General features: G+C 50.8%; 1 protein-coding gene across 2 annotated transcripts; it reads right to left on the reverse strand.

Annotated features, from left to right (window-relative positions):
• On the reverse strand, positions 1 to 23,897 carry LOC311193668 (regulator of G-protein signaling 8; the record flags this gene model as incomplete). 2 transcript variants are annotated; one of them, XM_084266578.1, is made up of 6 exons in its annotated part: positions 1 to 183; positions 1,878 to 2,044; positions 12,049 to 12,113; positions 13,030 to 13,131; positions 17,053 to 17,111; positions 23,793 to 23,897. In XM_084266578.1, 6 exons carry the CDS (start codon positions 23,895 to 23,897, stop codon positions 1 to 3), a joined length of 681 nt encoding a protein of 226 aa, XP_084122704.1. The 2 variants fall into 2 exon arrangements, with proteins under 2 accessions (XP_084122704.1, XP_084122705.1); XM_084266579.1 differs by lacking the exons at positions 17,053 to 17,111; positions 23,793 to 23,897 and adding an exon at positions 15,046 to 15,071.
• Between the last annotated feature and the right edge of the window lie 2,479 nt (positions 23,898 to 26,376).

Here is a 26,376-nt window from a genome sequence, read left to right on the forward strand (position 1 = left end):
CTAGCTGAGCCTCCTCTGGGTTTGAGACAGCAGGTCTGTGTAAATTTTGGATCTCAGGAACCTGGGGTAAGAGTCTTTCTCCATCAAACTGTGCACCTTCCCCTGAGCTTGGTCAAAGCAGGTGAGGGAGGGCTCCTGCATGTTTCTTCTTGTCAGCTCCCGTGTCTGGAAGTCTATGTTCACCTGGGTAAAACAGCAGAAGAGGGTTTGGTACTGAGTGGTCTGGCTGCTTAGAACGTCGCATTTCCCCTCAGCTGTTGCTCTAAAAAGCAGCAGAACAATCAAGCTCCTACTCTCATCCGTACCTAAACAGCCCCCTGAGCTCTAGTGATCCAGCATTACAGATCCCACCCCAAATTTGGAAAAGTTGAACTAGTTTTCTACTGATCTGGCCACTTCTGAAATCAAATCACTCTTGTTCAGGGGTCTTAAGCACAGGTTTGTGAAGCATACCTTCTAAAAACACTGACTCAGCCTAACCTCTCTCCTGTCAGCCAAGATTTCTCTGTTCCCTTTATCCTTGCTACCTTCCTGATACAAGGGTGAACGAACTTTTAAACTATTCCTTCATTCTTGTGAAATGTTTCTTTAAACTCTGTTGTTATGGAATGAACCGCTTGATTCTTCCTAACAGCCGCTTTGCGGGGACAAATAAACTGCCCTGGTTTTATGGCTGCTGCTTGTTAGCAGAACAAACCCCGAGCCCTCCGGGTTTCTTTTCCCTAGCAAAGCACCCGGTGTTTGTTAGGGTGATTGTTTAAGTACCATCTGAAAAGATGTTGTTTGTTGTCATTAACTCAGTGCCCAAACTTAAAGGAGTTAGAAAGTAAAAGCTGCCTGCCTGAACTCAGAGGACAGGGATAAAGAATACCTCCCTGTGCCGTCTCTGGGTCATTCCACGTTCTAGCGTGCCAAAAGTATGGCCACGGGATCAGGTTTTAGGAAATGCTCCATCCAACCTGCGCTCACATCGCTAACCCAGATTCAACCCCGCGGTCCTGACAGAACCTCACCCAGCTTCACCAGTAACAGCGGGAAAATGCTCCCTGAGGGCGATGCCCACACCGCTTGGTGTAAGCCCGGGTGCTCCTTCCTAGTTCATAGAGGGAGCGAGGAGAGAACCCTTTGAGGAGGGTCCCCTCGCCGGGGGCGGGTGGGTGACCTGTACAGTGACAAGTTCCTGCACAGTCTGACGGGATCACCGCCGTGGGAGAACGGGCATGGTAAGCACCCTCCTGATTGCATTATGAACACAACAACACAACCCGACATCACCACGCGGGATCTGACAGTTGCATCAGTCTGTCAGTACTTGAAAGAGGACTTAACAATTCCAGGCTTCAGGTTGTGACTGCACTTGTTGTTCAGCTCTGAGTGACTGCTCGCATCTTTTAGGAGGGCTAATTGAGTTGGGAGTTAGTCAGCACATAAAGACTCCTCCCCGGAGAGTCAACAAGTTAGTCATTCGTGGGATGCTCTTATACAAAATGTCCTGCGATCAGCAAGCCCGGCAGCCTGCTTGGGGCCTGACAGTAAACGAGAGAGCAGGGTGAAATACTCCTAGGAAGCTCATAGAGGTTAGGAAATGTAGGTTGCGGCTGCCAGTGAACTCACTGCCTGTGACTAATTTAGCATCGTCAAAGTAGTTGCCCTCACCAGGGGATGAGTCACTGCGAGCAGAGGCAGCCGCAGCAGGCAGGATGGCATTCCCATCCTCCTTATCCACTCCTCACCATCACCTCTGAGAGAGAAGGGAGGGACTCCCTGCCCCTTCGTTCCCCCCTCCCCATCCCCGCGGGTACCGGCTGGAAGATGGACCTGTTCTCTGCGCCAGAGGGATGCTGCTTGCTGCCTTCTCAGGGTGCTGGCATACCCACCTCTCGAGGAGCCTGCACATCGATGAACTCCTCGAAGATCCGCTGGGCCTTGGAGGCCAGCTTGGCTGCTGAGCGGGTCTTCTTGAAGTCCTCGCAGGCGAGCCAGAACTCAAGGTTTTCCTCACTGAACTCTGTCTTCAGGAAAGCACGGAAAGCAGCCAGCCCATCTGCAAGGGAGATGCGGGGAGTTAAACAGATGGATAAAGAGGGAAGGGAGCGGTCTCATCACTAGACATCCTTCCACCTGCCCCTGCCTACCAAAGACCACTCAGCTGTTCTCCCACGGTCTGCAGTCCCAGGATACATCCATAACTTACATTGTTCCATCAGCTGGAGTCTCGTGAGCTGCTACGAAGCCAAACACCATTTCCTGTGGCCCTGAAAAAGTGTTTTGCCAGCTAACATAGGACAAGGCATCTTTTCTTTGAGATGGGGGCACCTAACCTTTGAGAAGTCCCTCTTGAAAATGTCGAGCCTCAATGATATGGTCTCTTTGCCCCAGCATCTTGTGCGTGTTTAACACAGCGCCTTGTAATGTCCTATCTGTCATTAAGGAAAAACCTTTAATAAAACACAGCATCTGTGGACTTGCCTCTGATGTTTTCTGTCACTTTGCTTTACTACCTGGTGACAGATTCTTAGTTCTTACTCAAACAGAGCAAGGATCTGGGAGAGTCTAACTGCTACAGCGACAAGAAAGGGGAGAGGGAAAGGACACAGCATAATTACTACTTGTCTAGTTGGTGGTAAAAGTGTTCTTATCGCTTGTTAATGCTCAGCAATTGTGACATTTCAGTAATGTAATCTGAGTCAGCCAGGGCAGATTAGAAATGTGGAATGATTTATTAGGCAATCTGTGTCCTCCTAAACCCCTAGCCTGGGAATATTTATGGACACAGCTATTGTTTTTCAGTTCCTTTCCCTGAATGGCAGCAGCAGAGTTGAAGTAGCTGAAGGTTTCACACATGCCCTTTTTCTTTCCTTTAGCCTTAGGATAAATTTGGCTTCTAATTTTTTCCAGTAACGTGTTTCTAACTTTAGGGCCTGAAAATTTGTCTATAGAGTCTGAATATTCGTAGTTTATGACTGGAAACCTCCTAAGTCAGCATTAGCTATTTCGAAGCAAGTGTTTAAAAATACTGATGGAGTTGGGAATGCACTCAGAAACATCAGGCCCTCTGAAGGGTGATGGAGCACAGCACGTGCGTGTGGGGCAGGGATGGACAAAGACCAACGAGAGTTCCTGGGACCTGAAACTCCTACAGTCCTGAGGCTTGGGGGCTCCACTTGCCCTCCCTTGGGACCTTGGCAGTGCTGCCTCCCCTCCTTCCTCCCGGGGGAGCTGGGACAGAGCCCAAGGAGCAATGCCTGATGCTTAGCACAGGTCATTTTCACGTGTCCATAGCAAGCCCAGGCCCACCTGGGATGGGAGCCACCAGTGTCACAGGATCCATCACAAACTGCCTTACAGCTTTGTCCCTGTTTTCTCACCTGCACCAGGTATACGAGGAGAAGCAGCAATGTAACACTGCCCTTTTTCTCCCTTATGCATCCTAACCTTATTCCTGCTTCTCTTGTTTCTGGTAATAACTTAGGGCACAGAGATATTTTTCAGTTCTGGGTTCCCAGCCTCAAGTGCTAAGAAACGGCCCCAAGTGTTGAACAGTAACCAACAATCCTATTTCTGCACAGAAGTCAGCAGAGATGTCTGACTGCCCAGATTCTCGAAGGGAAAGGCAGAGAGGGTATCAGACCAGACAGGACCAAACTACAAACTAACCCTCAAAGCGCCTTCATTAACGGGCTCTGCAAAGAGCACCGGCAACTGAAACGGGTGCGTCCCATCTCAGCTTCACTTGCTTCACCCTGTCAGCCCTAAGGAGGGACGGAAACTGCTGGATCACACCAAGTCAATCTGCCACTTCTTAATTAGCACACTAGGAGGAGAAGATCAGGGTGTCAGACTGTTATCCAAGGCATTTATAGAGCAATTAACAGTGCAAACAGTGGGTTTGAGACAGGGGCAGTAATGTGATGCTAGCCCTGGAGAAGCCTGCAGAGCAGAGAATACCATCTCTGGGAGTGGGTAGCTGTCAGGACCGCACTGCACGTGGCTGCTTTGAGCCTCTCCATGAGTACATCGACACAGTGAATGAGAGAGATGGGTCAGGGCTGCTCCCCTTCCTCCAATCTAGGAGATAAAAATTTTCCAGACCCGTGTCCCCCTTAATGCCTATAAAATTCACAGGGTCGGTGCGGGAGCAAGTGGAGGGCTGGAGAACAGCGCAGGATGTCTTTGCAGGAGGAAAAGGACAAGACATAACAGCAGGCTGACAGGTCTTCAGAAAGAAGCACACACAAAAGGGAAAAAGCAGCAGTTCCCTGAGATGTATGTCATTTTATATATCATCTGCTCCTAAGAGGTTTGACATTAAATATTCCAGCACCCAAGCACAGTGTTATGACTATACCAGTCTCTGCTGTGTGTCCTCTCAGAGCTCTTTCCCCCCCTCCCCAGCCTCAGAGCCCCAGCACTGACAGAGGATCACTTGCAGAAACGGCGGCTGTGCACAGCAAATAGAACATCTGCAGAACATTATATTTGCACAACATAAGATGGGCTAAAAGAGGGGGACATATTCATGACTGATGAGGTGAGAAAGGTGTTTGCTTCGGCCCTGCCCTGGAGAGCAGCAGTGGGTCCCTCCCGGGACCAGGAGGTTTCCATATGCTCTGCCTCCTGCTCTCGTGTCAGTCAACTGCTTTTTATCCTGAAGTTTAGATGGAGGAACAGCTTCTGGCTGTTCTCCACTTCTTTATGTATTCCTGCCATGTCCTCCTCACAGCCTTTGAAGAGCTGGTAATGATGAGGTCGGATGTGGGAGGACCCTGCAGAGGTGGCCTTGGACACAGGAGAGGTCATCCTGGACTCAGCACTGCCTGGTTCTCTGCAGATTTCATCATTAGCCTTTGACTGCCTGCCAGCGTTTACAGCCACACTGGGCAGCAGGAGCTCTGAGGTGGGAGCCCTGATGACCCTGTGGCAGTAAATCGCTGCCCACAAGTTTATTGTGGAACAACAAGAAATCTAATTAAAAGGGCAGGAGGCCAATTAGGTATGGGGACTGCCATTATCCGAGCTGGAATTTGACCTGGACATTGACTTTAATCTCCTCCTGCACGTGAAAGCTTCTCAAGGAGGCATTGCTCGTGAATGACCAGCATTTTGAAGCTCACCCCACCCAAATGGGACAGCATTTTTACTGGGGTGACCTGCACTGGCTTGCAGTGTGATATGACCAGGAGAGCATCATTTACTGAGTCAGCCTCATGAAATATCCTGGAAGACAGTCAGAGTACCAAAAAACTGCAATTCCAAAGGGATGCTTTGCAAAAAAGGCACAGAAATTAAAAGCAGGATTCAAAGCCTTCAGATGCAAGATATCCCTAACATAAAGGCACGGCCATTGAGGGAGACAGAGGTGTACTGGTATAGAGGCATGGCCTTTCAAGACAACTGTTGGGCCTTGCTTGAGGAATAAATCACTACAGATGGAGCAGATCAAAGGAAGATGCAGAAATGGAGCTCAGCTACTAAGCGTCAAGCATCTGAAGGAATCACAGAATCACAGGGGTTGGAAGGGACCTCGAGAGATCATTGGGTCCAATCCCCCAGCCCAGGCAGCTCCCCAGCTCATATTGCACAGGGAGGCATCCAGACGGGGCTGGAATATCTCCAGAGAAGGAGACTCCACCACCTCCCTGGGCAGCCTGTCCCAGGGCTCCCTCACCCTCACTGTGTAAAGGTTCTTCCGCATGTTGGTGTGGAACTTCCTGTGCCCCAACTTGCAGCCATTGCCCCTTGTCCTGTCTCCACAAAGCACTGAAAAGGGGCTGGCCATTCCCCCTGCATCCCATGCTTAAGATATTTATAAACATTAATAAGGTCCCCCCTTAGTCTTCTTTTCTCCAGGCTGAACAGTCCCAGCTCACTCAGCCTTTCCTCATAAGGGAGATGCTCCAGGCCCTTAATCATCTTCGTAGCCCTTCTCTGGACTCTCTCGAGGACATCCCTGTCCAGAACTGGACACAACACTCCAGGTGGGGCCTGACCAGGGCAGAGTAGAGGGGGACGATCCCCTCCTTTGACCTGCTGGCCACACTCCTCCAGATGCACCCCAGGATCCCATTGGCTCTCTTAGCCACCAGGGCACACTGCTGGCTCATGGCCAACCTGTCATCAACCAGGACCCCCAGGTCCTTCTCCACAGAGCTCTTCTCCAGCAGGTCACCCCCAGCCTGTACTGATACAAGTGGTTATTCCTTCCCAGGTGCAAAACTCTACACTTGCTTTTGTTGAATCCCATCTGGTTTCTCCCTGCCCAGCTCTCCAGCCTGTCCAGGTCTCGCTGGATGGCAGCTCAGTGTTCCTGTGTGTCAGCCACCCCTCCCAGCTTTGTATCATCAGGTACTTGCTGAGGGTGGATGCTATTCCCTCATCAAGGTCGTCAATGAAGATATTAAACAGGACTGGACTCAACACCGAGCCCTGGGGAACACCGCTAGTCACAGGTCTCCAGTCAGATTCTGCTCCACTGATCACCACCCTCTGAGCTCAGTCTTAGAGCCAGTTCTCAGCCCACCTCACTGCCCACTCATCTATCCCATGCTCTCTCAGCTTTGCTATCAGGATGTCATGGGAGACAGTAAAGAGGAGTGGAAGACATTTGCTTTTTATTTTTGCAGTGTAAACGTGAGCTTCAAAACACACAGTCTCCGTTCCAACAGACCAGGGAACACACGCGAGGATTGTCAGGAAGGACTGTGCCAGTATGAACAGGTAACCCACCCCAAGATCTCACAGCACACCATACAGGTATAACCCTGCGGGTCACTTGCGACAAGGATTTGTGTTTTACAGATGGGGACTGCCAGACAAGATGAAGAACTACGCGAGGATCGAGACTCAGATGCTCCTGACATCCTGTTCAACTGTCCTTTGGGACACAGAGAAGAGATCCTTTCACAGAATCACAGAATCACAAGGTTGGAAGAGACCTTTGAAGATCATCAAGTCCAACCATCCCCATCCTATGCTAAACCATATCCCTAAGTACCTCATCAACCCTTTTGTGAACACATCCAGGGAAGGTGACTCAACCCCCTCCCTGGGCAGCCTGTTCCAGGGCCTGACAACTCTTTCAGTAAAATGTTTTTTTCTAATATCCAATCTGCCCCTGCCCTGGCACAACTTCTTGCCATTTCCCCTTGTCCCATCTCCTGTCACCTGGCTGAAGAGACCATCGCCCACCTCTCTACAACCTGCCTTCAGGTAGTTGTAGGTGGTGATAAGGTCTCCCCTCAGCCTTCTCCAAACTAAACAGCTCCAGCTCCCTCAGCCACTCCTCATATGATTTGCCCTCCAGCCCCTTCACCAGCCTGGTTGCCCTTCTCTGCACTCACTCAAGGACCTCAATGTCCTTTATATGGTGGGGAGCCCAGAACTGCACACAGTACTTGAGGTGTGGCCTCACCAATGCCGTGTACAGGGGCACAATTACCTCCCTAGACCTACTGGCCACACTGTTTTTGATACAAGCCAAGATGCCCTTGGCCTTCCTGGCTGCCCAGGCGGCCAAAAGAAGGGATCCTTTCCTGTGAGAAGGGCTGTGGAGCAAGGGACTGAACCAACTAGCACAAAACACAGCACAGCCCCACAGGCTTCAGCAACAATAGGAAGAGCTGAGGTTGGTGGCTTCAGCCATTCAGGCAGACAGCTTAATAAGCAAGCAGCAGCCACCATCAGAGTAAGCAAGTGACCGCCGATGCTGTATTTTATACGCACGTTTCACGGCATCGAGGCAATCGGACCTTTGTGTGGGGAGTGAAGCTTGAGTCCCTGCAGCTGGCAGGTGAAAGGATTTGCTCTGTGGAGCATGTTGGGTCCAGGACTGAAGAGGCAAGGCCACAATGCTCTGTATAGCCTATCTACGTGCTGCCGCTGCCGCTTGGCATTGCTGCGGTGAGGGTTAGCTGCCTGTCAGCAGCACAATGCTAATGCTGCTCTGGCTTAGAAAGAACCCAGGAGTAGGTTGTGATATTCCTGTGCTGTGTAGGAAGAGCACTGTGTAGACAACAGAAGGGGGAGGAGGACAATAAAGTTTGTGCAGAAAAGCAGAGAGATCACAAAACATGGTTGGGGGGGGGGGAAGGGGAAATCACCCTTGAGATAAAAATGGAAATTCAACACAAAGGTTTTCTATGTTGGATGCTTTGTTGAAAAGTGACTAAGGGTTGAGGACAGACTGTCCTGCTGGATTCTGGACAAATGACAAGCCATGTGTCCAGCCCCACAAGGGATGCAGAATGAGACATGCTTGTGTTTCCCTCCAGCAGCCTGTCAAAAGAAATCTCCATCTGGATGGCCAGCCTGTGCCTCCTGGGCATGGGTACAGAGGGGGGGATTACTCCTCTGTTACTCACATGCATTCACACACAGTCTGTGGACCACTCCAAGCTCCACTTCCCTGAGAGCCATGGCTAACCCATGCTGGCACAAAACGGGAAAAGACCCCGAAGCGCAGCATGTTAAACCCTCTGCTTTTCCTCCCTGCCCGCCCAGCGAAGGATGCTACATGCAATCTGTCTCTTATTTTCCATTTCCTACTCTAGAGTAGGGATCAAACTCCTCTCTCCTGTTGCTTGCCGTGCTCAGAAGCCCTGACCCAAGGGAACACTTCAACTTGTGTCTCTTGCAGAGAGCTCAGGTGAGGCTCCTGCTGTAAAAAGGGGACTGACTGGCTGGTCCTAAGATTTCAAGTTGACTTTCTTCTCTCGTTAGCAAAACCAAGCAGGAGATCATTGCTCTGACCTGTTCATCTGGGGCTGACAATGCAGCAGTTACCCTGTGAGGGCTAGGCTGAGGGATGCTGATATCCCTGTGCCAGTGCAAAAGGAAGGACAGAAAGAGCCCTTCTGCCTTTCCTACTCACAATCTCTTGCTAACATCAAGACAAATTGTTCTTTAAATGCCCAGGGAATTAATCCAAATCAGACTGCTCTATACTGAGGGGCATTGCCCAGCCCGGGAATCTTTGGCTGGAGACATGCAACTGCTTCAAAACCCAGGGGTTTTCAATGCTGCACTCAAGATGCTGCCAGGCAGCAGGATGTCAGCATCAAACGTTACCTACAGAGTTTATTCATTAGAACAATGGGGGGAGGAGGAATGGTGGGGCTCCACAGCACACTTCAAGGGATACTTGACAAAAATGAGCAGGATGGCACTCTCCATAAACCTGTATAGCACCCAACCACCTGTTTGGCTCACTTCCATTTGGAGACTGACAAAACTAGGAAGTGGAAGAATACAAGTAGTTTGCCTTTCCCCCTGTGAGCCCGCTCCATGTAGGATGGCAGCCCGCTCACCTTGGCACTTAAGAGAGCTCTGATCCATCTTTCCACTCCTCAGAGCTCTCTTTTGCATCTGTTCAAGCCCTTTCAATATTAAGCACATAGACTGCCCCAATTTCAGCTGCTACATCCAGCTCCTGAGCCCTGTGTGAGCACTCTGGGTTTGTTTTTCCCTGCCACCCCAAAGAACAGGTTGGCTGGAAAGGACCCACACTCACCATAAGATCTGACTGGCGCAAAGTGCCACTCAGACCCCCCCCCCTTCAAAATCAGCATCACAATCTCCCTTCCAAAAGAGATGAGCTGTCTGTCTAGTGAAGGAGGTTCAATGGCACCATGCTGGGCAGAAACAGAATACCTGCTGAGGCTGTGAGCCCCAGGGGAAATTCTCCCAGAGCCCCTCTGGTGCTCAGCCCATGCCCCCCAAGCACAGATTCTGATTTTCCCTGGATGATACTCTTCACCAGAGAAGTTGGACTGAGACAGTTCTGGACTCTTTTTGGCATTGGGGGCTTCACTACAGGCAGATGCAGGCAGGACTGGCACTGCATCCCTCACCCTGAAATTTTGGTGAGAGAAGGCACAAGACTCCCTCACATGTCTAATATCAGCACATCTCTACCAGCAAAATCACATCCTGTTCTGCTTTTATAAGAGATCCTTGACAACTCTTCTGTGCTGTGGATACAAGTTAAGACACAGCAAAACCACAATGATTTTACAAAATTATTCCTTTTATGGATAGAGACTGTTCTCTCCTTTAAACCAGTGTAGCTAAAATAACACTTTGATTTCACAGAATCACAGAATCCTAGGGGTTGGAAGGGACCTCCAGAGATCATCGGCTCCAACCTCCCTGCCAAAGCAGGTTTCCTAGGAAAACACAGCTTGTTTCCATTTGCATCATTATAACCCTTGACTGCCAGGCTAGGGCAGAATTCCAGAGGCTTCAGGTGCAGGGCACTTGGTATATATTCCTTTAGAAAGTAGTTCATTAAATAACAAATATTATTTTTGATTATTTTGTCACTGATCACCAGGCAGTGGCACCGGGACAGTGGTGGAGTCACCATCCCTGAAGGAATTTAACAGGCGTGTGGATGAAGTCCTTAAGGACACGATCTAGAGGTGGAGCAGGCAGGGTTAGGCTGTGGTTGGACTCCATGATCTAAAGGGTCTCTTCCAACCCAGGCAGTTCTACGGATTTAAATTCAGAAGATCGTCTTCTGTTGCTGTTAGAAACCGAGTATTTTTCATTAGGTGCCAGTGAGTTGTCACAGAATTACCCTTCCATTCCAGAGATGGGAAATATCCCGATAATTCATTTATCGCCCCACAAGGCTAATTTATTAATAAACACAGGCTCTCTTGTGGAGGCTGTTGGGTGAAACAATGGAACCAAGGTTTGATTTCACATTTGCAGCAGTCTATATAATGCCAGCACACAGACAGGTAAGTTCACTGGCTTTTGTAACCAAACCACTCATGCTGCACTCTGGAGCTAATAAGGAAAATTTAGACTTTTGCACTGGTGAAGGAGGAACAGGGGCTTGAGTTAAGAATCATAACACTGAATATCCTGTCCTCCCCCATCACCATCCTCCAAGTGCACCCCATAGCCTCCTTGGTGCCTTTTTTTCCCCTTCTCATTTTGAATTTCCACAAAAGAAATGTTCCCTCAGCCATACCCAGCTACACTGTTTATATATATATATAAATTTTTAATTTTTTTTTTTTTCTACTGGCTGCAAGAGCGATGATCTCAACAAGATACTGCTGCTAAAATTATATATTGCTTTTCTGCCTTGGACAGCCAGCCTGTTAAAAGTTGTCACTTAATTCCCTGCCAAAACTGCTGTCATCTCAGTAGAAATCCAGCAAAATTGCACTTTATTTAAAATAATAATATAATTCTACGCTTATATTTTAAAATACAAGTGTGGAAAAAAACCCTGAATCTCTAAGAAAGCCAGACAGCTCCTTATCACAATAGAATCAAAACCTGCACTGACTTTTCCCTGACCTTGACTCTCTCTTGCTTTATTCTCCAACAGAAACACATTAACAAACCTATACCGTGAACTTCACCATCTCTTTTATAACTGCCCAGCACCAGAACATTGGTGAAGCAGAATAGTGTTTTCTGAAGAGAAGGGATTGGATTGATCTACTGAATGGAGCAAGGTGTGCCAATTACATGTTTGCATACAGTTTCTGGATGTGAAGTTTTCAGGTCTGCACTGGTAACTGTAAATTAGATCCCAATAAAGGGCCACCACGCACCGTTTCTCTGCTCCAGAGCAGGTGTTCAAGGTTACAAACCACACGTGGTGCCATGTTGGAGCAGTCCCAGCGAAGGCATAGCTGCACAGCAGCTCAAGAGAGCAGCTGGAGGGAGACAAGCCACTGTCACTGATCTCAGGGAGCTTTTGCAAGCTGAGAACCTGCCATTTGCTCGTGCGGACAGAGTGGTCCCAAGGGGTCCTGCCTCCCCAGGAGCGGGACAATGGGACACCTTGGGTTGGTGACTTGTGATCACCTGGTCAGGAGCAAAGCCAAGAAGGGAACCCACAGAAACTCACTCCATCACCTTTTAACCAGAGGACAAGTCCTGCCTATAACTTACTGTAATGGTCGCTTGGTGGGCAGTACGCAGCTACCCAAGGGACCATTCTCGTGCTAGGCAGTGCACTAGCCCTGGCCACAACCAGTGTTAAGGGTAGGAGGGGAAGAAAGGTAGATTTTGATCCCTACTCACATTTATGGGACAAGAGGACATCAAAAGAGTCTGCCCATCTTGTTGCTTCTTCTGTCGACAGTCTTCTGTAAAGAAAGAGGCAAGTTAGAGACAACCCATGGCTGCTGATCCCCTTGGAGGCTGTTCAATATGGACACCTGGGAATGCTGGATTCTTCTCACCTAACTTCAGAGATCTACAATGGAGAGGTCTCCAGGTGAGCAAGCCCCTCTGGGCTCCCTTTAGAATCAGTCAGGAGATTTCCAAGGGACTTGCAGGGACTTGGCTCTCTTCATCTCACACCCCCAAGGTAGGCAGGTAAAACAGGTCACATGAATCACACCCAAAAAGGGACCAATTTGTCCTCACTGACTCTAAGCGGAGGCTCAGGGAACAAGTTCAGATATAGAAATTTACACTGTAAATGCCAAAAGTTCAGTGAACTGAAACCCACCCCTGCAGAAGTGTTTGTCTCTCTCTCCTGGCTTTAAGAGGAAGGTTAGACTCTTGGCCTAGATGTAAGCAGTGACTTGTGATCAGAAGAACCCCATCCCCCTCGTCTCAAATCAGGACTCTGGACTGCCTGGAGCTTCTACCTGAAGTGTTATGCGAACTACTATGGGCCTTTTCGGTAGTGTTTAACAACAAAGCTTAGCTAAGGAGGACTGTTGGTCATCTCTTCAACCCAGTTGACACAAACTTTGAGTTTGTGATGACAGTGGGGTAAATTCCATCTTCAAATATGCACTGACACATCCCACGTACAGCAGCGGGGATCGTCATGCACGTGTCCTGTCTCACGGGAGAGCTCCTATCCATGATCCAGGTATTTTCCTGCTGTATCAGCACTGCTTTGTTTTCCTCCTTCCTTGTGGCTGAAAGAGCTAGGCACAGCTTACACAAAATACAACAGAAGGAGGATAGTACTTGGCGGGGGGAGGTGGTGGGCAGGGAGAAGGAGGACAGAGATGGAGTGGGGTGGGATGCTGCAGCTATACTCACTTCAAAGCCCGGTTGGGCTTGTCCGGAAGAATAGCTGTGAAATCATTATATGAGTCTGATTTGTGAGACAGGCAGCCCAGGCGAGTCCTCATCCCTCTGTTCCTGTGGTCGATGTGGGGGAGCAGGGGTGTGAGCAGGGGAAAACCAAAGAAGATGATGATTATAACTCTAGCCAGAGTGGCAAAGAAAAATTTTAAAAATCCAACAAAACCAAAAAAACCTCAGTGGGTCTGTGCCTCATCGAACCCGGGTCCTTGGTTCCCTCATCCATGGGAGGGACCCCCAAAACATCTCCAGTGGGATGCCAAGCAGAGGCTAAAGGACACAGAACCAGAACAGCTGAAGGGCTCACTCACACCAGTCCTGCAGCTGCTTGGACTGGCAAAAAGGGGTTTAAAGGCTGCATTTTGGGATGGTTTCTTGGAAAGACGTGCTCTGGTCAGGTGTGGGAACAGAGCAAAAGGCAGCAATACCAGAAATCAGTCACCACAACCCAGCACAAGTACCAAAGCTTGAGGGCTTCCTCTTGGAGGAAGAAGAGAGGGAGCAAGGCACCTGCAAGGTAAACCTGCGCTGCAGAGCCACAGGATCCCGGCCAGGATCGCAAGCAGCTTCATTAAGTCTCAGGGTTACATAAGCAGCCTGAAGCTGCCTCTTTCCCAAAGGGCTTACCCAGACAGAAAATGGCTTTATTGCTTTTTTTCCCTCTAAATTTCCAACCAGCCCCAGAGCCTTCGCTCCTCCGCTGGTCCCTCGTGCCCTCGCCAGCTCCTTCCCGGGATCGCCGGCGTATTCGCAGCATCCTTCATTACATAACCCCGGGACAGGGAGGAACACGAAGGGAGAGGGAAACACAACACACACGTGCGTTATGCAGGACCAGCATCTCTCCTCTCAGAAAGAACACATCCAGGTGCCAGTTACTGGTTTTACATGGTCTCTAGAAGGGCAGAGCCTGTGATTTGCCTTGCCAGCCCAAGGGCATCTCTTCTAACAGATTCCTGGGACATCAAGTGAGGCCATTCTCTCCTCCGGACCGTGGGAGGAGGATTTAGTGACCTGGTCCACGCTTCTCAGCTGCCAGACCCACTTCCAATCTGGAGAAAGCCCTTTTCTGAGCCCTGCTAACCAGAGAGGTGCCAGGTACTTTCTGTGACTGCAGAGGGAGAGGGAAGCACAGTATTTTTCCCTTCCATATGTGACTCTCACAGAACACTTTCAGCACCAGCGACGGAGCCAATCTGTAGCATGCCTGGGCCCACCCCCCAACCCCTTCTCTTCCTAACCTTCAGAGAGTTTCTATTATTGCACATTTTAATGTAATCTTAAAGCAAATTAAATGTTAATTAAATGCAACGAGTGTCTCCCTGGCGCAGCACAGGCAGCTCACAGCATATAACAAGCACAGAAAAAAAAAACCCCTGGAGATACTCGGTCACAGGAATTGTTGCACAGCCTTGAAGTATGAAGCCCTGACGGTGGTCTCGGGATGCTACACGCTACGCAAACCTGTCAGCGCAGAGACACCATTTCCAAAGTTGTCACGTTCCTAGCCAAGCGTGCTGGACCTGCTGTGCTCAAAAGGACACCAAGCCTGCTATCGGATCCTTCTGGTACCTTTCCTGACACCTCCAGCCCCCAGTCTTTGTCTTCCCTGCACCGCTTGTTCCAGCAAGCTCACGGATTTCTCAGCAAGAGGTGTGACATGCATTAGTGCAGCGCTGCTGGGATTTCTCTCTGATGCCTGGGATCAAGGGACTGCACCAGGGAATCAGAGCGTGATTGCGCCATGAGCAAGGAGCTTGTCTCTCATGGAACACTGAGCGCTAGGTGAGGACTTCCAAGACAGGACACGGGAGAAAGAGAGGGAAAGAAACGGGGTCTGCAGGAGGTGGGGAGGCGAGGAAAGGGCAGGAGGGAAGAGGGGACACAGCAGTGAGCTGGAGGGCTCACTGGACGAGGTAGACAGCGACAGGATGGGCAGAGGTGAGGGATGCATCATGTCTTTTCAGTTACCTCCGTGGGATCAGTAAGGCAGCCATTCAGGCATCCAGTTATAGTTAACCCTTTAACTGGCTGGCTTGGACAGCAGTCGGGGCTGTTTGCAGGAGGCAGGAAGGAGGGAGTTACTGTCCCATGTCCTGGCACTTAAAAATATATCAAAGGATCCTCTGCAAAAAAAGGAGGGCCGGTTGTTCTCAACCCATTTGATCCTTGCCTCCTAGCGTGGAAGGTCGGTTTTTCAACAGAAGATGTTCAGAATTGAGGGATGATCACAGAGGAGAGACAGCATTTCCTTCTAAGACCGGGACCGTGGGTTAAGTCCAGCTTCAGGTCTAAAGTGATTTGAATTTGGCGTCACAGCTCACCACAGAGCAGCAGGAGTTGGCATTATCGCACTCATCATTCAACACCTCTGAAGGTCTCTCCTCAACGGGCAGGGCTCCGGGCTGACCTCGCTAAGAAGACCAAACTATCTCTTGTCCCTGTCCCTCCAGGTCATGGCCAGGCATCATGGAAAAGCTGGCACTGCAAATAAAATAACAGGAGGACTTCACGCGGCTGCAGATGCTGGTCCTTTCACCACCACAGGCTCAAGCACTCACACAAAAATAACTCAAAGAAAGCATCCCTTCCTTGGGGTGGTGGGAGCCTGTGGAGAGCCACCAAGGAGACGCACAGTCTGCAAGGGGGAGGGAAGGGACAGAGGGAATGGCAGGGTCCCCGTGAGCCTTGGCACACAGGCAGCTGGTTGAACAAATCTCACAGCAGAGAGCAAAGGTGAGGTCCAGGAGACGGAGACAGACCGCCACCGGAGAGCAGGACTGTGCAGTGAGCAAAGGTTCCTCATTTGCCAGGACAGGGTCAGGCTCCAGATAGCCTCCATGCCCTCCTGTCCAGAGGGAACAACTGAGGAGGAGACTAAGGAACTGGTGATAGCAGAGACTGTGTGCAAAGGAGCCAGGACCCTGCTCCTCTGGGGCCTGGTCAGATCCCAGAGCTGGGGCTGCCCATTGCAACATCCCTTTTAAAACCTGATTACACTAAAAACGCACAAAGCCTCTTCCCAACTAAATTAATGGAACTGGGATTGCACTACATGTCAGTGAGTGCATTTCCTTAATCCCTGACCCTGACCGGCTGCTTCGATGCGCTTTAACTGAAATCAATCCTTGTAATTCCTTAAGCCCCTTTAAATTTCCTCATTAACGGCCCCGCTCGCATGTGGGGCCACAGCACATAATTTCCTGGAGTCCCTGCTCTTCCATTCCACTCCTGCTCTGAAGTGATGGCTGGGAGCAGAGCCGGGTGCCCTCTCCCTCACAGCCACCTCTAGCAGCCTGCTTTTTGGGGTCCTGTTACGAAACAGCTTTCTGCTCACCCCCACTCCCACCTGCTCCTCAGCCCTCACAACAACAACCCACACAGCTGAGCGGCACCAAACTTCCCTGCGATCCCAAAGTCTGTCTGACTTCAGGGGCACCAAGACCTATATTTCCCATGAAGGCAATCCCACTGCTAGGCTGACATCCCCATGGATTTTTCCTCCGATTGCAAATAAAGCCAGTCAGTTATGACTTTGGAACCATGACCTGCTGTGTGTGGTAGAGGCATCCCAGCAAGGATCCATGGCGGGAGGTTTTTTTGCCTCCTGCTCCATCATTCATCCTACCTCCCCCTCTATGAAAGGGCCCTGGCCAAGGAGAATTGCCAGTCTCATCACAGAGGTGTTTTGGGGGTTTCTCCTTGTGAGACAGAAAGGGAGGGGTGCAATTATGATATTCAGGTCATCAAACCAACCCCAGGAGATCACCTGAGCACAGATAAAGAAGCCATCCCAATAGAAAAAAAATAGCAGCACAAAGGTTAAAAAAAAAAACCCCAAACCAACCCAAACCCGTGAGACCTCAGGGGCTCCAAGAGATTAAGACCATCCATTCACATGCAGAGAGAGCCAGGAAAAAAAAAAACCTGAACGCAGAGGCACTGCAGACAGACAGATACGGAGTAAAAGATACTCACTGCCTTTGACCTGTCCTCTCTGGCTGCGGGTCTGCGCTGACAGCGTGGTCAGAGTGGCTCTGGGGAGAGAGCAGAGCGGTCTTCGTCAGAGAGACAGCCCCCTGCACGGGGTGAAAGTCACACTTGGACACCCCTCCCCTCCCCACCTCTCTCCGAGCGGCAGCAGCACAGCTCTGAGCATCTCTTTCGCATCCAGCAAAACCTTCCAGCAGCCTCAACCCGACAGGCTGGGGCTGGGCTGCGCAGCGGGCTCCCACCGCTCATCGCCAGCGCTGCCGAGGAGCCCACCCCATCAGCGCGATTCACCGCATCCCTCCTCACACCCAGCGCCTTGCTAACCTGGCCGCAAAGCCCCGGCTTCCCCCCGGCTGGAGATGGGGGACCGCTCCACACGGGTGGCGGATGCCAAATGCTGGCAGGGAGCATTTGGGGGCGGGAGGTGTGTGGTAGAGGTGGGGGGGGGTGGGAGGGAGGGGGGTGGGGGGAGTTGCCTGCAAAAGCGCTCGCTGTTGTCACTCTCGGTATGTTGGAACAGAGCATCCGCCTGCATCGCCTTAATCGGCTCCTCCGTGGTTCAGGGAAGGTTGCTGCCCTCGGATCACGGATCATCAGGGGCTGCTACAGACAGAAGGGACGGGAGGGTTTAATTAAAGAGCCCCAGTGTCAGCAGGGCAAGATAAAATCCCTAACGGGGAGGCAGGACCTCATTGCAGGCTCTGGGATGACAGAAGCATTCCACCCGGCGAGTCAGCGATGTAACTGATCCCTTCATCCACCTCCCCTTCTCCCACCTGCAGCCCCGCTCACTCCCCACAGCCCCCCATCAGCGCACTCACCCCACAGCACACTCTCCCATTCCCTTTTCTCTCTCTCTGTCCTCCAGAGGATGTACATGGGGTGTCCAGTGCACCCCAGTGACTCTAACAACAACCTAACCCGCAGCACCCACATGGTAGGGCTGCAGCAGAGCCCCCCAGCTCTGGGTTAGCCCACCAGGAACAACTGGGTGTCTGCAGGCTGGCACAGGTACCAACATGGGTCAATGACTCCCCCAGAGCTCAAGCCATGGGATCTCCATGGCTTTTTTAATCCCAAACAAGTTGATTGACCAAAAAGAATATGTAAGAAATTATAATAATAATAATAATTTTAAAATCCTCTGTAGTTAAGCACATCCAGGTTTCTCCTGAAACCCTGCAGTCTCCTGCCTCTCCTCTGCTAATAAACACTGCTGGGCCTTATGTCTCCGTGCTACTAGCAGGAAGCATGTCTTGAGATAGCACATTATCACCAGCCAACATCCCTGGGGGGAGACAAGAGTCCTGCAAAACTGACTACAAAAGCACAGGGATTAGTAGCACTGCAGCAGCAATCCCAGCTCTCCATCACCCTGGATCCCCTCCTTCACAGTGCAATGTTTGCCTTGTTCTCACCCTCTCCTTGCAAAGCCCAGGCCATCCTGACTCCAATTAATCATGGCTCCAGTTTATCAGAAGACAAGCACTGAAAAAAAACCCTCCACCGTGGCTGATACAATCTCCTCTCAGCCAAGGTTGAAGGTTGAGGTTCATCTCACGCCTCTGGTACCACAGGCTGGTTTGTTCAAGTTAAATAACAGTCAGCTCCAGCCCTTGCCCCAAACCCAAGCCAAATTTAATATATCACCAAGGGTTTAACTTCTAACATGTCATTTTTGTTTAAATGCATTTCTGCACACCCAGGTTCTCTCTTGGTAACCTCAGGATGCCACAAGTGACAATGTTTTCATAATACTTCCAGGACACCCCCTCAAATGCCATCCACACACACTGACATCGTGGGGTGGGAGAGGTCAACAAAATGTTCCAGGGACAAAGCTCTAGATGATTCTGATGCATTATTTGGACACCAGGACTCTGCCACAGTCTCAAACGGATCAAAACTGCAACACACTAACTCTAGCTGGGAGAGATGGGAGGACTTCATGAGTGGTCCCCACTCTTCCTCCTTCTGCTTTTACACTGGATTTACATACTGCCACCTCATAGCCATCACCAGTATGGACAGAGACCCCAGGTTTTATTTCTCCAGTGCATCAGGAAACCCTTTTCATGACCTCACAGAGATCCTGGAGCAAAGTACAGACAATTCTGAACATCAATAGGGTTGGGGTTTTTTCTCTTCTGCTTTCCAGGGCCAGGTGTGAGTTAACAGACAACAACAAAAAAATAAGTGGACATAAGCACTACAGGAAATGTAATTAAATTGCAGATAAAGAGAATAGTATTTTCACAGGGTAATATTTTAGAAAGCTTCTGGGCAGTAGAAGAGGTTTATAGCAAAGTCCTAAAATAGCCCTCCTGACTACTTTGTAGTTTCTATTTAAAAGCTCTTAATAAAATAACTCATTTTGATATTAAGCTTGAATCCCATCCAGAATTTTAAATCTCTCCAAGAAATACTTTAAAGCAATTTCCTCGTGACCTGCTCACAGCAAACACACAAGCAGTGAACACATGCTGTGTTGGCTGGACAGGGTAGCAGGGGATTTGCCAGCCTGGTCCCTGGATATCAACCTTCTCCCCACCATCTCCAGGGTAATTTTTGCTCTCCCTAATGTTTCAAATGCCTCCCTACCTAGTCCATGTGGCTTCTCCCTTGATCATCATTCAAGTGGTTTTTACCCTAAAACTTCTCCTGGACCAAAGAGCTCCACCAGTCTCACTTGGTCCCCGTTTGCTGGGCAAAATTGTGTGAAGATACCTGTTTCTTCCAGTATGGCTGCCCTCACATACCCATCCAGACTGGGAAGGCAGCTCTGGCTTGTGCCTCTCCAGATCCAGGGGCACTGCTCCCAGGGCTGCCAGCTGACCACCCTTCTCAGCTCGGAGAAAGAAGATCAGGAGGTGCCTACACCTACCAGCTCATTTTCTTGGCTGACTTCTCCAGTGGGCCTGCCTTAAACTCCTCCCCGTTGGTGTTTAAGCAGACTGCCCCCTATCAGCACTCTTGTGCTGTTTCCTCAGGGGTCAGAAGCTCTGGGATTCCATTATTTCATGCTTAACAAGCTGTCACGCCGAGCCTGTTGCTGTCACTTCCACTCATTTCTGACTTTGTGACCTTGTCATAATTACAGTGATCCAGTGCCACAAGGGCTTTGAACCTCTCTGGGGTTGCAGCCGGCTCCTGCTTTGTGACTTCTCCTGGGTCTGTGCCAGCATCTCTCTCCCGTGGTACCACGCTGCAAGGAGCTCGTTTGAGGCCGTGCTTCACAACCTGTTAGTCTGAAAGGTTTGTCCCTTGCACTGAGAAAGTGCTTCTTCAGACTGCTGTGATGGTTGGCAGCTCCATCCCCATGGGTGAAGTCACTCCTTGGTACGTTTTCAGGAGACCCTGCTGTCTCAGTGATCTCTCTGGAAGGTGCTGAGTGATGCAGGCTCTGTGACTGCAAAATGCCAGTGACATGTGGCCGGCTGGCTCCCACAGTCATCACTGCTTTTGGAATTCAGGTGGCCTGCATGCTGCAAAGCCTGCCTTTGGCTCAAGCACAAGCCTGCAGCCACGGCCACTTCTGCTGCGACCCAAGGGGGCTTTGGGTTTTTGCTGGAGGACTGGAAAGGTCAGCCAAAGGGGGACAATCCTAGCACATCTCTCATGATGCAAAGTGCCATTTCATCTCTTCTGACACAAGGACATTCAAAATTCATGCAAAATCTAGACTGGTACCTGTCTGAGCCCAACCTTAGGGTAATCCAAATGTGTAATTAATTTATCCCCAGAACTTGCTGTTCTGCACCACTGTTTGCAATTAAAGCTGGAAGAAACCTGTTAGTAACTGACACCTGATGTGCAATGCTCTGCTGTTTGTGCCAGGCTGCCTGCCTCCAGGAGAAAACACACTTAGTCCAGTGCAAGGGGACTGTCTTGGCAGGAAGGAATTATGACAGACGTGTCCAGCTTCCTAAACCACAACACACATCACCAACCTGTCTTACTTGCAACGAGAACCATGAGAGCAGTTTCTCCTTCTTCAAAGGAGCTCCAGTAACATCAGGAAAGGCCCACATATGCAGCTCAGAATGCCTTTAAAGGGTTATTTTTTTCCTATTTACCTTAAACCTCAAATCATTCTCCCCCCATCAGGCTAGGCAGGCAGTCCTGGAAGGTGAAACCAGGAGAGTTCGAGTTGCAGGGGTAGGTGAGGAAACCAAGCAGCTGATGTACAGCATTGAGCAGGGGGGAAGTTTGATAAAAGAAGCCATCTCACATGTGCTAACGAGGCAGGGCAGGAGATAGGAGACACCCACCGAGTTGAACTCCCTTTGAAAACAAAAGGCTGTGTTTAAAAATAAAAATGAGTTACATAAAGTGTGATCCACGGTTCTGTCTCCAGCTTAGCTGGAGAGCATGGCAGCTATTTAAATTCTCCCCTGTGTCAATGATAAAAGTGTCTCCCGGACTTGTTTGTGGCTCTCAGGCGATGCGATTGCTGCAGCAGAACAGATGCCTCCACTGCGAGAGGGCTCCTGGCCCCAGCTTGCGCCCTCCTGCCTCCCTCCCCAATTCCTCCAGGCAGGTAGGATGTAAATCCGACAGCTAAGCAGCACGGGAGGCTCGGGGCTGCAACGGGCAGCAGGAATCAAGGGGAAGAATTTCCCCTTTAAAGCACTTTATTACAATTTCATAATTGTTCTCTGAGGAAACGTGCTCCCATGCCCAGGAGCAGTTACACGTAAAGAAGCGCGTCAGTGCCTCTGCGAGAGGATGCTGTTAGCGTGGAGCAGGGAGGCAGAAGGGATTGGAGATGACACAGAGCTGCTCTGTACGGCCTTGGAGTCCTCCCAGCTTTCAGCATCGCTGCTGCTGTCAATATGGCAGTGTCTGGAATGCAGTTGGCGTTTACAGCTGGGAAGCTGAGACACATCCACCTTGACAGACAGAGCTCCACAACGATCCCCTAGCACAGACACTCCGGCCCTGGTACATTTTGACTGAGATCTGATGCTCGACCTGGGCCAGGGAATGAGGCTTGCTGACAGATAGTGTTGATTTTCTGCTGAGACATCACTCACCATGCTTGCAAGCAGCCTGCACGTTGCTAGCTGAACACTGCAAACTAGTCGTTTATTGAATGTTAGAAATAAGCCCTGAGATCTCAGGACTGCAGTTGCAAATCCATTTATGATGGACAAGGTCTACACTTCCCTGCTCTTATCGCTGTTGTTTCAAAGGCTGGGGCTTGCAGGGCACCCAGGTCCCACAGCAAGGACTTACTAGGGCTATTAACCACTATGCAGGGACACAATGTGGTATTGGGAGGTCACTCCCATTGCAGCAAAACACCTGAGCATGTGCTTAACTTTAAACACATGAGCAGCTGAATAGATATTTGTATGGTGAAATACAGACAGAGTTAAGCGCACGGGTGAGCTAGGATTTCTCTTTCATCTCTGGAGGCTGCTGCTCTAGCCTTAATTAAAACATAAATGAAGTTAGATGGGCTCATGCCTTTTCCTCCAGCAGATGGTGGTTCTCTGAGAAAAAACGTCTGCTGCATCCAGCACCGATGTGCCCTCAGGAGACTGGCCTGCAATCATCGCCCGTGTCCTGCCAGCCTGGCTAGAGGTGCACACCGAGCTCTGCCAACGCCTGCAGCAGCCAAGGACTGGGCGACGTCTCCAGGTCTGCATGGAAGGACTGTGGGGCAAAAGGCCAGGCTCATCCTGCCAGGGCAGCTAGAGCCGCTTCAGAGGAGCCCAGGGCTCCGAGAAGAGCAGCACAACAGGACAGCAAGAGCACAGCCCTTTACAACACGCACACGCTGCCCAGACAGAGGAATCCAACTGCATTCCTCTGGGTTCTGGTGCAGAGGGAAGATGCTGGCACTACCAGTCCCTTGTATTTCTTAGCTGTGCCAAATTACCAGCTTGTCCTTGCCTACCCATTGAACAGGGAGGAGATGTCCCTTGGTGCTACAGGGATATCTGTAAGGTACAGCAGCCTCGTGGTCAGGTCAGCAGGAATGCGACCCCCCCGCCCCAAGGTTGGCCCCCAGTTCTTCATCCAAGGAGTGCACACGCTCCTGCCATCTGCAAATTTTCACCAGAGCCTCTGCTCCATGCGGTTCTCACGCCTCCAACACATTCTCCTTTCGCTCCAATTAGTCTTATTTTTAACTAGCTCAGCCCCAGCGCTCAGCCTGGGTGTTAGTCACAGTGTCACCGACACCCCAGCCACAAATATTCAAAGGAAACGCAACCCACCGTTCTAAAATAACAGCAATAGGGAAGGGGGCGGGGGGGGGGGGGGATGAAAAGACGGTGAAGATCTCAGAGCCACAGGCATCAGCACGGACTGATGTTTCCTCCCAGCATCAAAGGCCCACCGCTAATCCCATTGAAATGGGGATCACCCCAGAACCAGTCCCGCTGCACTATCAGCGCCAGCCAGGCCTGGGCTGGGGTTAAGGTAAGAAATAGGCTGCTCTCTTTTCCCCACCCGCTAATTAGAAGCTGCATCTGTGTCCCTTTGACCATTTCTAAGATGCCACAAGAAGATTAACACCTCAGGAGAAGCTCTGCCGTGACATTAATAGGGGTGACATCTGAGCAGCACCATTCCCCTCCCACTTGGCTCGCAGATTCACCCTTCCTCACGGAAAACTGGAGCAGGAGCAAGCAAAAATCCTCCCCCAAGGACTTGTGACCGAGCAGAGGACCACAGGGCCTTCCATCACCCACCAAGGCCCTCCTAGCTCTTACCTGTCGTGCAGCTGGCAGCAGGTTGGTGGCTACGTGGCTTTTGGTGCTTGATAGACATGGCTGATTGGGACCCTGCGGAACGGTGTCTGCAGACTCCCAGTGCATCGGGGGGGTGGGGGAGGCGAAGGACCCAGCCTGATCACAGTTATCTCCAGAGGAGCAGCAGCACCGTGCCACTTCTCCTGGCTCCCTAGCCCTGCATCGCGTGAAAAGAACAAGAGCTGGTGGAAGGAGGGGGGTTATGAGAGAGAGGGAAGGGGGAGAAGGGAGAGCGCGCGCTCTCGCAGATGCTCACACGCAGAGCAGAGGCTTGTATAGGATGGCACTGCCTGACTTGTTCTCATTATTGCTGCAGGCTGGCTGCTGCCCATGGAGAACTCGCCAGCATCCGCTGCTGGCCGGGGGCACGGTGAGGAAAAGGGACAGGGAAGAGATTAGAGGCTCATGAACCACTGGAGCATGGAAAACTACTGCTTGGGCATCGGGTGCTTTGTTGTCTTTGTTTGCTTTTACCTGGGAGAGGAAGGCACTGTGCTAGAGGGCAGGAAGGGATTGCAGTGATAAGAGTTCAGCTTTTCCTTGATGAATCCTTTCCTCCTCTAACATCAGAAGATCCCAAACCCCAGTCCTCCTCCACTGCACCAAGGAATGGCATAGGGCTAGCCTGACTGAGAGCTGTGAAAGGTGGCATTGCATCAAGACAGACAGAGAGCAGGTTGCACATACCCAAGGCATGAGCACCATTTAAAGCTCAGCTTTCCCCGCCCCCACCCCCATGCCATTCCCATTATCCAGGTCATGCCAACGCTGATATTGGTCTGAAGACCTAGCAGGGCTGCTGGAGGGCATGGGAAAGCCCTCCAGCCACAACAACCCCCTACCTGCACGCTGCACAGACTGCCTGCAGTCCCTGACACTGCTCATCTGCTGCAGAGGCAGACCCAAAGCGCCGGGGATTTGGAGCTGTAGCCGTAATCCTCCCTGAAGGGGCACCAATTCCTCGCTCTGCAGGTTTTTACAATGTGCTTTTCTAAAGCATCTCGGGCTCAGGAGCATGTGCCCCTCTGGAAGGGAGCAGGAGCTTTGTGCTTAACGCCTTTTCCCGATTTTTGAAAGATCCCACACCTTTCCCCCTTTTCTGCCCTAGTGGCTTATGACTCAGAGGGGCTGGCTCTCAGAAGGATGGAAAGTCAGATGTTTAAGATCCCGCATCCCCCACTGAAACCCCCCAGTCACCTGTTCAAGACTCACCTGAGATCACACACGCAAATCTGCAGCAGAGCAGGAGAAGACCTGTTCCTACTGAGCCAAAATCCAGCACCCCAACAGCCTGCCCATCTGGCTGGCCTCAGGACATTAGTGCCCAGCTCCAGGGAATGTCTCCCCCACGGGTCACTCTCCCAGGAGCTGTCAGAGGCTATTTTGAGTCACAGGATGCCATCAGCCCTGGAATAGAAGGGGTCTCACTGTGGATCCATAGCTACAGATGGCTTCTCTGACCACAACAGCAGATACTTTGGCCCAAGGGATGATCATTTGAGGTCATACAGCCAGGTATCATCATTCCCCACCACTCCCTGCCCTCCCATTCAGCAGGAGTAAGAAGCTGAGATTTGATGCTTCACCAAGTTCCTGGCCCTTCCACCCAGGAGAAACCCCAGCAGCACTGGGGAGCTGGATCCCTTTAGGCTGCTGAAACTGGGAGTAACACCGCTGCAAGAAGGGGCACAGGCATCTGCTTCCCAGGCCCTTGCATCTATATTACTTATATCACTAACAAAGCTGCCCAGAGTCTTAGAGGACAAGAGTCAGCTTTCTTACACCCCGGGGCTGGGAGATTGCCAAATGACATCCATTCCCTACAGTGCAGTTTTTAATGCAGCTATACAGCAGCACGATCTCCCAGTACATTCAGGAGGGTGGCAGCAAACCATATTTGGGGAAAAATATACCCACATTGGTACCTTCTGGGGAGTGAGGAGCCATCTGCTCCATGCCCCAGAGCGTGCAACCCAACTTTCGAGGATGCCACACAGACTGCCAGGAAGGCAGACCCTCCAGCATCCTCACAATCACGTGGGGATCAAACTTTCCTGGTTGAGGGCAGGGCAGAAACAGGACAAGGAACCTCAGATGATTTGCAGTGCAGCATCCAGGACTTGGCAGAGTTGTTGCCACTTGCAAGGGGACACCATCAGCGCCAGCGCCCAGCGCCGCTGCGAAGGCTTGATCCGGGCAGGGGCAGCTTCCCCCCGGGTGAGCCAGGATTTCCAGCTGCCTGTGAAGGATCAGAGCACTTGTTTGGTACGCGTGCGAAAGCCTAAACTTAGCGAGCAAGATGTTAATTTGCAAGGGGAAAATAGGCCATATTTATGTAACTGAAAAGCTGCAGCGAAGGCTACGGATCCAATGGGAGAGGAGGGTATGTTCAGGGCTAACAACAAACGCTGCTATTCAGTCGGCTTTGTCCAGAGCTCCGGCAACTGCATATTCATCGCCCTGCACCCAGGAGAACTGGCTTCCAGGCTTTCCAGGCTAAGAATAGAGGTCTTGTTGCATTTGCTGCTCCACAGCCAGGGTTTTG

Source organism: Gallinula chloropus, assembly GCF_964237585.1.
Source record: "Gallinula chloropus genome assembly, chromosome: 6".
NCBI lineage: Eukaryota > Metazoa > Chordata > Aves > Gruiformes > Rallidae > Gallinula > Gallinula chloropus.